Source organism: Enhydra lutris, unplaced genomic scaffold (genome assembly GCF_002288905.1).
Source record: "Enhydra lutris kenyoni isolate GAN:26980312 unplaced genomic scaffold, ASM228890v2 scaffoldscaffold145, whole genome shotgun sequence".
In the NCBI taxonomy this organism is placed as follows: domain Eukaryota; kingdom Metazoa; phylum Chordata; class Mammalia; order Carnivora; family Mustelidae; genus Enhydra; species Enhydra lutris.
In genome coordinates, this window is record NW_019154229.1 from 234,302 (window position 1) to 248,106 (window position 13,805).

A 13,805-nucleotide genomic window follows, 5' to 3' on the forward strand; every position below is an offset into this window, starting at 1 on the left:
GCAAATTGAGGGGCAGAACGATGGGTGAATCGACACTTTCTGAGAGTGAGGTGTGGATCCCCAGGTAGGGTCTGCTTGATGCAGGCTCTATCTGGGTTTAGGAAATGGCTCATGTCACAAAACGGTGAAGCGGCCATGGCGAGCCATGGAACAGCCAGAGTGCCACCTGCCAGAAGAAGACTCAGGCATCTACCCCACTCAGAGGAAAGATGGCAGAAGTGTTGTGGTTGGACTTGCAGTGCTCCGGAAGCCTCCACAACCTCTGTCCTCCTCACTGGGACTGTGTGCTTGGTGTCTTAAGGGAATCCCACCCCTGCCCCCTTCCCTCTGTTTAAGAAGGAACAGCAGGATGAGGAACAGGTGCAGGGATGTTTATATGGTGCCCAAGCAACACTGTGCTGACTTCTCAAACCAATGGAGGGAACTGAATTTTCTTGAAAGCACCTAGATTTCATTCATTGGTTAATTCAACACAAAACAGAAATATTGAGCTGTAAAGATGGAGTAAGGAAAATTCAAGATTCAGTCTTCCCTTAGGTCCAATAAGGTCCCACATATCTCCCCAAGTGAGGAAATTCTGTGCCTGTCTTCCATCTCTCATCTCTCTGGTCCTTGCACAGGCCCGGGACCTGAGGTCAAGTGTTTGCCTCATCCTTACCCATATGTAGGAAAAAAATGGCTTCAGAGCTTAATGTTTTCCAGTCAAAGGTTTTATAAAAAGTTGGGCCCAAAGTTCTCCACTTTATTTTTGTGCCTTCCAATTCTTTTGCCCTTCCCTGCCTCCCTTTTATTTGTTTCCCAGCATATTTTGTTATTTTACCAGGGTTATTGGTATGAACAGTGAACCTCATCATTTCTGGAAACTAAACCCATTTAAAGACATTTTTAAATTGAAAATAAACCTCTTCATTTGATCTTGTAGCAGTTTGTCATTTTAGAACTTCTTAGTTGTTTTCAGAGCTTCTAAGTAGACTTTTGTGTGTTCCTTCATACAATTCTATTTTGGAGTTATTTTTGGCTCCTTACATTTCCACTGGGTACTTTCACAACCCACTGCTTATGAGATTTGCTTCTGTTCCCCCTGACTGCTTTGCATAAGCCCCTCCAGGCTCAGACCCATGGCTCAGGCTGTATAAAAGGGGCCTTTGCTACTTGAGCTGAGCTGCGTCGGGCAGGCAGGGGCAGCAAGATGGTGTCACAGAGGCGGGTCCTCATATCCTTGTTGCTGTGGGTCTCAGGTGAGAAGCTGAAAAGTGCCATAATCCTTCTGGAGTAGTGTCATTTTAAACAACTTTTTAAGATATATAATGAGAAACACTGGTTATTTCCAAAATTGACACAATGATGTACTGCCATGTGGTACCATTAGGAAGCACGTTTACAATGACATATTTCAGTGTGACTGGGATAAAGTGTGTCTGTATCACCATTTTTCTGATTGCAGGTGCCCATGGAGATGTCACGATGACTCAGTCTCCAGGCTCCCTGGCTGTGTCTCCAGGTCAACGGGTCACCGTCAACTGCAGAGCCAGTCAGGGTGTTTACAACAACGTAGCCTGGTACCAGCAGAAACCTGGGCAGGCTCCCAGGCTCCTCATCTATGGTGCATCCAACAGGGCCACGGGTATCCCAGAGCGGTTCAGCGGCAGTGGGTCTGGGACAGACTTCACCCTCACCATCAGCAACCTCCAGGCCGAAGATGTGGGAAACTATTACTGTCAGCAGCTTTATAGCTCTCCACCCACAGTGCTTCAGCCTCGAACACAAACCTGCTCCCCGGGGCTGAGGGTCAGGGAGGCTTTGCTGTACCAGCTGCTTCCTCTTCGCTCAGCCATGAACATGTGTGTTCCCCTATCTGCCTGAGAAGTCACTTCTCCTGATTTACTCCTTGAAGGGCTTGTAAGGCACAGCAGACAATGAAGGGGTCAGACTTTTCCTGCATCCCCCATCCCTTTTTTAAAAAAGATTTTATTTATTCACTTGCCAGAGAGAGAGAGAGAGAGCACAGCGGGGGTAGCAGGAGGCAGAGGGAGAAGCAGGCTCCCTTCTGAGCAGGGAGACCAATGCGGGACTCCATCCCAGGATGTTGGGATCATGACCTGAGCTGAAGGCAGCCACTTAACTGACTGAGCCACCCAAGCATCCCACCTGCATCCTTATTGTAGGAGGTTAATGAAGACAAATTCTGTGAAGATGTCTTAGGGATGCTCTTGGGAGTTTTTGTGCCCCAGGAAGCTGCGTGATTCCCAGGGTCCCATGACAGGAGTGAGCCAGGAAGGTCTGTCTTTAGCCTATGACAAAGGGCTGTGAACTTTACACCCTGCGGGTCAGTTCTCCCTTCCTGCTCCTCTTGGACTCTGGGACATTTCTCTTTTATTTCCTTATTCTCTTTTCTTCACCCTCCATCACCCTGCCACTCTGAACCTTCCTAGGATGAAACCTTTGAGCTCTCCTATTCAGAATCTCCCACGTGGAAGGTAGTGTCCCTCTCGCTTTTTCCTTCCACGGGCCCTGTTTCCCAGCCTTCCTGGGCAGTGTCCTGCACATTCATTTCTGCTCCAGCTCCTTTCCTTCCACCCTTCTCTCTACTCTCCATTTCTCTGAGGCATACTCATTCTCACAAAGGCAATTCTCTCATTTTTTAAAAAGATTTTATCTATCTATTTATTGCTGGGGGTAGTGGCCGAGGGAGATGGCGAGACTCTCAGGCAGACACCCTGTTGAGTGGGGACCTATGGGTGGGAACTCTTAACTGTCTCACCATCAGTGGCCTGGAGGCCAAAGGTGCAGCCCACTACTGTTGCCAGCAGGGGGCAGCCACCCACCTACAGTGTTAGAGACAGCTTCAAAAATTCCAGCTGTGGCCCCAGCTGTGCTCCCTTGGATACCCTGAAGGTCATGGTCTCTGCTTCTGAGTCTGGGAGACCTCATCATTGCCCTCTGTGGTACCTGGGCTTGGCTGACTCTTGAAGACACTTGGCTTTCAGAGGGGAGAGGAGAACAGGGTCTGGAGAATGAGTTGGTTCTCAGTGGGCTCCATTTTGGCAGCAGCCTGGGTCGTGAAGGGAAAGGTGCACATGTGATGCCATTCTTTCAGAACATTACTCTTGTTTTTGTTTTTGTTTGTTTGTTTAATATTTTTATTTATTTATCTGTCAGAGATAAAAAAAAAAAGTTCTCGGACCCACAGGGCTGAGCAAATAGAGACAAATAACTATTTGCAGAAATAATATTTGTGTGTTAGAACTGGCAAAGTAATACTGGCAATAAACTTGCAAATATTACAATAAGCTTGCGATAAGCTTACAAACAGATGAACTTGCAAGAATAGTATTTGTGTATTATAATTTTAAATAATACAATAAATATATATAATAGATGGTAAGACTTTATTAATTTGATATTTTGACTGAATATAAGATTTTTCTGGATTGCTTTTTGGCAATTTCATTTCTTATGGCATCAAAATTTGTACTTTTAGCAAACTCAATTTCCATATGTATTTGAAAATAACACTGTCTTTTGGCAAATACAAGATCTTCAATATTTTTCTATAATTTTTAATTTTGAAAACGTTTTTTCTGATGGAAAAGAAAAAAAAAACCTTGAATTGTTTGGAATATTTTATAGTCTGTGACAACATTATAATGCCTTTCTGATTAAGTAATTAAACTATAAATTTTAAAGTATCTAAACATGATGGACCATTTCTAAAAAAAATGACTTAACTCTTCGCAAAAGTAGTTTTGTGTAAATCTGATTTAATGTTAGATACAAATGTATATAATGATATCTTTTTTAAAATTTTATTTAACTTCTTTTCAGTGTAACAGAACTCATTGTTTATGCACGACACTCAGTGCTCCATGCAATACATGCCCTCCATAATACCCACCACCTGGCTCCCCCAAACTCCCACCCCCTGCCCCTTCAAAACCCTCAGATTGTTTTTCAGAGTCCATAGTCTTTCATGGTTCATCTCCCCCTCCAATTTCCCTCAACACCCTTCTCCTCTCCATCTCCCATGTCCTCCCTGTTATTTCTTATGCTCCACAAAAAAGTGAAACCATATGATAATTGACTCTCTCTGCTTGACTTCAGCATAATCTCTTCCAGTCCTGTCCATGTTGCTACAAAAGTTGGGTATTCATCCTTTCTGATGGAGGCATAATACTCCATAGTGTATATGGACCACAACTTCCTTATGCATTTGTCCGTTGAAGGGCATTTTGGTTCCTTCTACAGTTTGGCGACCGTGGCCATTGCTGCTATGAACATTGAGGTACAGATGGCCCTTCTTCTCACTACATCTGTATCTTTGGGGTAAATACCCAGTAGTGCAATTGCAGGGTCATAGGGAAGCTCTATTTTTAATTTCTTAAGGAATCTCCACACTGTTCTCCAAAGAGGCTGCACCAACTTGCATTCCCACCAACAGTGTAAGAGGGTTCCCCTTTCTCCACATCCTCTCTAACACGTGTTGTTTCCTGTCTTGCTAATTTTTGCCATTCTAACTGGTGTTAGGCTGTATCTCAATGTGGTTTTAATTTGAATTTCCCTGATGGCTAGTGACGATGAACATTTTTTCATGTGTCTAGTAGCCATTTGTATGTCTTCATTGGGGAAGTGTCTGTTCATGTCTTCTGCCCATTTTTTTGACATGATTATCTGTTTTGTGTGTGTTGAGTTTGAGAAGTTCTTTATAGATCCTGGATATCAGCCTTTTGTCTGCACTGTCATTTGCAAATATCTTCTCCCATTCCGTAGGTTGCCTCTTTGTTTTGTTGACTGTTTCCTTTGCTGTGCAGAAGCTTTTGATCTTGATGAAGTCCCAAAAGTTCATTTTTGCTTTTGTTTCCTTTGCCTTTGGAGACATATCTTGAAAGAAGTTGCTGTGACTGATATCAAAGAGGTTACTGCCTATGTTCTCCTCTAGGATTCTGATGGATTCTTGTCTCACGTTGAGGTCTTTTATCCATTTCAAGTTTATCTTTGTGTACTTTGTAAGAGAATGGTCAAGTTTCATTCTTCTACATATAGCTGTCCAATTTTCCCAGCACCATTTATTAAAGAGACTGTCTTTTTTCCACTGTATATTTTTTCCTGCTTCGTCGAAGGTTATTTGACCATAGAGTTGAGGGTCCATATCTTCGCAAATGAATCAATGTGATAGAACAAACCAATAAGAGAAGAGAGAAGAACCACATGGTCCTCTCAATTGATGCAGAAAAAGCATTTGAAAAAATCCAGCATCCGTTCCTGATTAAAACGCTTCAAAGTATAGGGATAGAGGGAACATTCCTGGACTTCATAAAATCTATACAATGATATCTTAATATTTCTTCTGACATTTCTCACAGTATGTAGATAAAAAACACAAAACTGACAGTAGCTCCATAATTTCATACACTTCAAAACACCTGTTTATTACATTCTACCTGTCCCTTCAATTACAACTAATCTTAAAATTGTCTTATTAAAGATTGTTTAGTACAAAGCTTCATATAAAATAGTGCTCTTCATCAAATGTGACAATATTTAAATTTAACATTTACTGCTAGGACTGTGGCTACTTAGCTTACATAGCTGTAGCAGTTTTCAAAACCGAGATCCTAAATTCCCTGAAGAATTCTCCTAATTCTTTTTTGACACATCGGTATGCTATGCTCTGCTCATTTCAAGTGTAGCTACCGTCTCTCTCCACACAACACTGTAGCAATCTCATAGACTATATTCCCTTGCTTGTACTTTTCATCCCTGTGACTTACTCATTCCATAACTGGAAACCCATTCTTCCCAATCTCCTTCATACATTCTTCCCCTCCTGCCTGTTCCCTTCCCCTCAGGCAACCACAAGTTTGGTCTCTGTATTCATGGGTCTTTATGCTTTTTTGTTTGTTTGTTTGTTTGTTTTGCTTTCTGTATTAGATTCCATATATAAATGAAATCATATGATGTTTGCCTTTCTCTGGACTTACTTCACCTCACATAATACCCTACTGGTCCGTCCATGTTGTCCCAAATGGCTAGATTTCATTCTTTTTATGGCTGAGTAAAATTTAATTGTATATATGGACATCATCTTTACAGGATTAGGAGCTTATATGTACTATGGGTTTACAAGTCTGTTTGGGAGCTTGAAGAAAAAGGTATACTAATGGTTCTCAGCCATATTTCCTGTGGGATTAGTGTGTATAGAATGTTATCTAAAGAATATAGCACAAAAACAGTGTAACGGGGAAAGAAGAAATTCAGAGAGTGGGAAAATAAGCAATAATAAATTTTGAATGATATCAAATGTTATCCTACTGAAAATATCACAGAATTTCTTAGCTCAAAGATGGAGCACTGGGTGTGGTGCAAAAAACAATGAATACTGTTACGCTGAAAATAAATTAAAAAAAATTTTAAAAATGTATGTAATTGTGTTGCCACAAATATGACTCCGGTTTCTGACCCTCAGGCTGAGTAATTGTCCCTGACCCATGCACACAAACCAGGAGGGTCAGGGTAAGGTTTCCGGTGGCTGTCGCTCGCAGCTCACCGCTCAGTGGACGGGCTGATCATGTCCCTTCTGGAGCTGGTTGTGCCCCACTGAGGCAGTTTTCTCCCAGGGGTCCGGACTCAGTGCAGAGCACTCAGCTGCACGTTACTGCCCTGAGTTCCCCAGCACCTGCATCTGATGCCAGCTCAGAGCCTCTGCTGGGCTCCCAGCTCAGGCAACACACATGCCCAGTGGGGACCGCCAAACTGAGAGGTTTGTGTTTGGGCCTGAACCACTGTGAGAGGATACTGTATACTTTGCTGACAGTAATAAACTCCCACATCGTCAGCTCCCACCCTGCTGATTGTCAGGGTGAAATCTGTCCCTGACCCGCTGCCACTGAACCTGTCTGGGACCCCAGTGAAATGGTTGGAAACCTTATAGATGAGGAGCTGTGGGGACTGGCCTGGCTTCTGCCGGAACCAATGCAAATAGGTGTTTCCATTATCGTGTACAAGGCTCTGACTGTCCCTGCAGGAGATGGAGGCCAGCTCTCCGGGGGTGACGGACAGGGACAATGGGGTCTGTGTCAGCACGATAACCCCGCTGGATCCTAAAATATTGAGAGATAAGTATAGGTTGTGGAGAAACTTTATAAGCCCTTTTTATGATTTTAAATTTCATTGATGATAGGCTAAATAACATTCTGTGAGTTGATTCCTACTCTAAATATTTCCAATCTCCATGGATAACCCAATATTTGCTGGACACAGAGTGACCTCATTTTTTTTTTTCAGTTTCTCACTAAAGCACAGTTCTTCATTCCCTTTAGTTTCCTCATAATTTTCACTGATCTCAAAACCAAATTCCCCTATTGGAGGTCAACCTCACTCCTGGACAGAGCACACATAGGGACTAACAGCACCCAGACAGCTCACCCTCCCCACTACAATCTCCTTCCTCATCTTCCTTCTGCTCTTACCTGGGACCCAGAGCATCAGCAGCCCCAGGAGCTGAGAAGGGAACCTCATTTTGAGAAGCTGACCTGATGAGTCCTAGTAAGTAAACACAAGCTCAGAACTGACCTTTATATCAGACTTCCAAGGCAAGGTCCTCCCCAGGGGACAATATGCAAATCCCTTGGTGGGTGTGGCAGAGTGGAAAGGGCCAAAGGCAGGGTGCAGGTCCCTCTTCTGGGAGTGCAGTAACTTAAAATGTCTTCTGTGTTTGGAGGGAAACTAACAGAGACAAATTCCTTACTGCATGCATGGGAAGCAGGATCTCCCTGTGATAATCAGGATCTGTGGCAGGACACAGTGCTCCTAGGCCTACCTTCTGAGAAAGCTCCAGAGACCCTGAAGATACAGGCACACGTTTCCAGAGTCCATTTTTGGCAGGTGAAAGGCCATCCTGCCTGGATTCCTGTCAGCTAATGTCCAGGAGGAAACAGGTCCCACTCCCTCTCCAGCTGATTGTCCAGCGATTTCCAGATCCCAGGATGAACTAAAGTCTCTGGGATCTGCTGTTTCCAGGTTAATGGTTTTAGACAATTTAATAATGATTTAAAATGAATTAAACTCATGCTAGAACCTTGTGAATTATTCTACTCTTTGGAAAGATGAAAGTGAGAGGAACTTGGCAAATAGAAAAGAATCTCTTACACAAAGAGAACTCATAATCCTGGAGAAGAGAATAGGAGAGAAGACAGAATTGTATGCTTCAGACAGTGAGTACGATGTGTGTGGCAACTGATTGTTACAATGTGGTGTGTATCCTGTCATACATCTGTCTCTCTCCCCAGAGAGACTGTTAGATGGATAGGTGGATAGTAGGCAAGACAGACTGATGATAGACACATACATACCATATAGTGCATATTAGATAAGGTACACACTCACACACACACCATATCAAACAAAGAGATTTCTCAAGTCAACATTGTCTAAGAGGATGGACAGAGTGAATAATGTTTCCCATTTTCCAGAAAACAATGTTTTCCCTTCCCACACAGAGGCTTCCTCATCATGAGTAACCAATTTCTGTTAGGGGGACTGGTTCCTTGTTAGCTCTATGTGAGAAGCTGTGTCTTTCACTTGGCTTTTATGTTCAGCATCCATATATCTGAGTCTATAGTTGAAAATGAGATTCTGTAGGTGAGAATAGCAAGGACTGGGATAAAACTTTTAATAATTTGGTGTCACCTGTACCTATGACGGACAATTTCAGAGGTCTTCGGTGAACCACAGTCACCATGGAAGGGGGTGTGGGATCAGAGCTGCTTGGGGCATCAGTTTACCAACCATCCTGCATTAAAGTAGGGACATAACCTGATGCTTTTGCATGTGTCAGCCTGATGTAGGTGTTAGTTGTTGGTGAGAATTATGTCAACCTCAAATTACCTCACAACTCAAGTCACTGTCAGGCAATCAAAACCCTGGAGAAACTGAATGAATAGAGTTTGTAGTTCTGTTAGATCTTAGGTAATTTAAATCAGATCACACATAATTTTTAAAAAAACCTGAATATATGCAATTTTAGGCATGATTCACAAAATGCTTGATCTGAATATCTTTTGCAGGTGGCGGTCCCTGACCAGCTGTGGGGAGGACACCAAGCACTTTCATGATGGAGTTTCCTTAGGGCCACAGTCTCCTGGCTCTGAGTCTGCTCTCAGTGGTTTCATGTCCACACTTCATCTTCCACAGCAGCTGCCCATGGCTCTACAGGGCAGTGTGGAGGCCCCACCTGAGAAGGACTAGCCCATCAGGAGTCTCATCATCTAATGGGAGTGAAGGGTGCAGAGAAGGAGCCCCTGCCCTTGACCAGTGGTGGGTCGGGGTTCCCATGAATGAGTTCTCAGGTGTGATACATTTTCCAGAGCAGCTCACAGAACTCAGAGAATCACCTACTTGTGTTTACTAGTTTACTAAGGGATATGAGAAAGGATCAGATGAAGAGCTAGATGGAGAGAGTCACAGGGCCAAGACTGGGAAGATCAATGGTTTCTGTCCCTATGGCGTTGGGCTGTGTCACCCCCCAGCTGGATGTGCTCACCAATATGGGAGCTGTCTGAATCCTGCTCTGTGGGGTTATAATGGAGTCTTCCTCACATAGACATGATCAATTATTAACTCCGGTTTAGACCCTCTTCTTTCTCTAGAGGATGAGTGATGTGGCTGCAAGCTCCAACCTTGTAATCACAGCTTGGTCTTTCTGGTGCCCAGTGTCCACTCAGGAGCCCACTCAGGGTCCTCATCACAGAATGAAAGAAGCTCCTAGTGCTTTTATGTCCTAGGAGATGACAAGGTTTTTGGGAGCCGTGGGCCAGGAACTTTGGACAGAGACGAATATATATATTTTCTATTATCTCTCAGGCATAAATCAGGAATTCTGGGAACCAGCATCCTTATACAGGCTGGAGGGCCTGGTGTTCCTGCTGGAAGGGAGCCCGTCCTCTACCACAGACTCTAGGGCTCCAAGCAGTGCCTGGTTTTTTTTTTTTTTAATTAATTAATTAATTAGTTTGTTTCTTTGATCTTAAGAATTTATTTATTTGAGAGAAGGATAGAGGGTGGGTGAGCATGAGTGTGCACATGAAGGGGAAGGGGCAGAAGGAGAGACAGAGATGTAGACTCTGACTGAGCAGGAAGCCTGAACCCAGGACCCAAGATCATGTCCTCAGCCAAAGGCAGAGGCTTAGCCAACTGAGCCACCAGGCACTACCCTCCACAAAATGTGCATTTTGTAAAGGACACTCAGCTGAGTGGAAGAGGGAGCTGTTAGGGAAGTTTTTAGAGAAGAGAACTGGACTTTGGCATCTGTAGCCATCCTTCCTTTCTGACTGCCTAGGAGGAACAAGGCTGTCCTAGGCCCCTTCCTCACTCTGAGGACTCTGTGGTAGTATTAACATATTTGCCTACTTAAGAAAAATAAAACAGGGAATATGACCATTATATCTAAATTAAAGAATATTAAGTGAACTCTATAGGTTCTTCTGGAAAATGAGTGAGTTCTGCTTGGAAGCGAACCGAGCTATGTCCCCTTTTCTCTCAAAATAAACTTCTGCTTATAAAGTTCAATTAAGATAAAAAATGATCAAACTCACTTGTATGTTGTCTTCTGGGAGAAAGTAGAGAAACTTTACATGAAGGTTTTAATTTTATAGGAATCAAGTGCAAAGTGGAATCGTTTAGATTTTTTCTCTTGAACTACAATTCTCATTGCTTTACTGAATGACCCCTGGTAAGGCACTTTCTGAACACTGGAGATCTTTTTCCCTTGAGAAATGGTGAGAAGGAATTTGCTAGTTTCTAGGATCCCTTTGAGGCCCCAATGGGAAAACATGAATTTCCATGGACAGCAACTTTATGTAACTGAAGTACTGTAGTTAGGTACTGTATCCCGATCCCCAAATTCCCCTCCATTTTCTCTTTTCTATGGTTGAGATTTATGTCCTTCTTACCCACTCATACCCTAAGACCACAGAATATCTTGTCGCATTGCTTTGATAACTATAATTTTTGTACAGTTGACCTACCTTAAAGGACAAGGAGAAGTTATTATGAGCATCAAGCCCCTCCTTGTGTTGAGACAAGAACACTGGGGTCAGCCTTGAGAGACCAAGGTGCTGTGTATGGTGTAGGAATGTGCCTGGTGCTGCTGAGCCTCCTTCCCTGGGCTTACTCTCTGGTCATTATAAGGTTCGAGTGTGGGGTCTCAAGACTGTGAGTTTTGGTTCCGTTTTCTGGTGCCTGAATAACTCTATAATTGATGAGATTGGAAGTTACTGCTTTCAGGACCCTTTCCTTGACCAGAAGAAATGGGAATGAGAACCAGACATACTTTCCTGGATCTGATCTTCCTACCCTGTACTCCTATCTCAATATATTCTGCTATGTATTTTCTTGCATAGGGTTAAAGATTTGGGGTTTTATGTTTAAAAGTGGAACCTATTTGAACAATGGTTTTTATGTCTGTTGTAAGAAAAAGGATATCCTTTTTTCCATAGAGAACATCGTACATGAGCAGTTAGTGTAACTGGGAAAGAAGAAGGTGAGAGAGTGGAAATAGAAAACATATAATTTCTGTATGATACTAAATATTGTCCTATTAAAAATATAGCAAAATCTGTTAGCTCCAAAATGTATGGAACTTGTAGTTGTCCCATAAGTGGCTCAGGTTTCTGACGCTCAGGCCGAGTCAGTTCCTGACCCCTACACACATGCCAGGAGAGTCAGGGTGAGGTTCAGGGCAGTTGTCTCTGGCAGCTCACCGATCATCCCACAAGGTGATCATATCACTTATGGAGCTGGTTGTGCCCCACTGAGTCTGTTTGCACCCAGGGGCCAGGCCTTGGTCCAGAGCACTCAGCTGTGCATTATTGCCCTGAGTTCCCAAGCACCTGCCTCTGATGCCAGCTCAGAGCTTCTACTATGCCCGCTCCCTGCTCAGGCAACATGCATGCCCAGTGGAGACCACCAGAGAGGTTTGTGCTCGGCGTTGAAACACTGTGGGAGGATCATGTGTATCTTGCTGACAGTAATAACTCCCACATCGTCATCCTCGACCCTGCTGATAGGGTGAAATCTGTCCCTGACCCACTGCCACTGAACGTGTCTGGGACTCCAGAGACACGGGTGGACACCTTATAGATCAGGATCTGTGGTGACTGACCTGGCTTCTGCAGGTAACAATTTAAATAGGTGTTTCCATTGCTGTGTACGAGGCTCTGACTGGCCCTGCAGGAGATGGAGGCCAACTCTCCGGGGGTTGACAGACAGGGTGAGTGGGGACTGTGTCAGCATGGCCTCCCCACTGGATCCTAAAATAATAAGAAATAAGTACAGGTTAATTAGAAATATTATGAGGGATTTTTATCATTTTAAGCTTTTATAGTATTATTCTTGATTTGATTCATACTCCAAAAATATCTAATATTCACAAATAACCCAACACTGGAGGGCATAGAGTGGCCTTTTTTTGTTTGTTTCTTTTTTTAGGATCTCACTAGATCACTGTTCTCAGTTTCTTTCAGTTTCTTATTAGGTCTAAAAATTAAATTCCCCTAGATGAGGGACATTCCAACCCCTGGACAGAATACACATGGGAAGCATTAGCACCTGGCGAGCTTACCCACCCTACCCCAATCTCTTATATCATCCCCCCTCTACACTTACCTGGGACCCAGAGCATCAGCAGCCTCAGGAGCTGAGAAGGGAACCTCATTTTGAGAAGCTGACCTGATGAGTCCTAGTAAGTAAACACAAGCTCAGAGCTGACCTTTATGTCAGACTTCCAAGGCAGGTCCTCCCCAGGGGACAATATGCAAATCCCATGGTGTTTGTGGCAGAGTGGAAATAGCCAAAAGCAGGGTGCAGGTACTTCTCCTGGGAGTGCAGTAACTTAAAATGTCTTCTGTGTTTGGAGGAAACCTAACAGAGACAAATTCTTTACTGCCTGCATGGGAAGCAGGATCTCCCTGTGGTAATCAGGATCTGTGGCAGGAAGCAGTGCTCATAGACCTGCTTTCTGAGAAAGCTCCAGAGACCCCGACAATACAGACATGAGTGTCCAGAGTCCATATCTGTCAGGTGAAAGGCCATCCTGCTTGGATTCCTGCCAGCTAATGTCCAGGAGGAAACAGGTCCCATTCCCACTCCAGCTGATTGCCCAGCAATGTCCAGATCCCAGGATGAACTGGAGATGGTTCAGGAGTCTCTGGGATCTGCTATTTCCAGGTTAATAGTTTTAGATAATTTAATAATAATTTAATAATGGATTAAATTCAAGCTGGGACCTCATGTATTATACTCTATGTGAAGATGAATGTAAAACACCTACAGGGGTAGGAAAGAATCTCTCACTCACAAGTAGAGAACTCATAGTCCTGGGGAAGAGAATAAGGACAAAGACAGAATTTATGCTTCAGGAAGTGAGGATGCCATTTGTGGTAACGATTTGTTACAACCTGGTGAGTGCAGGTCATACTTCTCTCTCTCTTCCCCAGATAGATAGACACACACACAGACAGACAGATAGATATACACCCACCCCATAACAGTAAAGAAATCTCTTAAGAGAAGTACTTCCTATGAGGATGGGGCAGAAGAATACTGTTTCATTTTGTAATGTTTCCTTCTACATTATCTTTTTCTTAGGATGCTCAGAAGACTCTTTCCCATATGGAGGCTTCCTCATGATGTGTAAACAGTTGCTATCAGGGGTTCTGGTTCCTTGTTAGCTCTGTGTGAGAAGTTGTGTCTCCCATGGGTTTATGCTTGGCATCCACAGCCATGACTCTGCAGTTCAAGAAGAGATTCTG

The 13,805-nt window shown here is 43.6% G+C and overlaps 1 pseudogene and 2 gene segments (V, D, J or C); 1 reads left to right on the top strand and 2 right to left on the bottom strand.

Moving 5' to 3' along the window:
* Positions 1–1,174: 1,174 nt before the first annotated feature.
* LOC111140027 lies at positions 1,175–1,863 on the top strand. The segment is given in 2 exon segments: positions 1,175–1,238; positions 1,445–1,863. Coding segments are annotated over 2 exon segments (468 nt in total).
* A 4,827-nt stretch (positions 1,864–6,690) lies between these two features.
* Positions 6,691–7,537, bottom strand: LOC111140028. The segment is given in 2 exon segments: positions 6,691–7,097; positions 7,467–7,537. Coding segments are annotated over 2 exon segments (456 nt in total).
* A 4,377-nt stretch (positions 7,538–11,914) lies between these two features.
* LOC111140029 lies at positions 11,915–12,709 on the bottom strand (annotated as a pseudogene).
* Between the last annotated feature and the right edge of the window lie 1,096 nt (positions 12,710–13,805).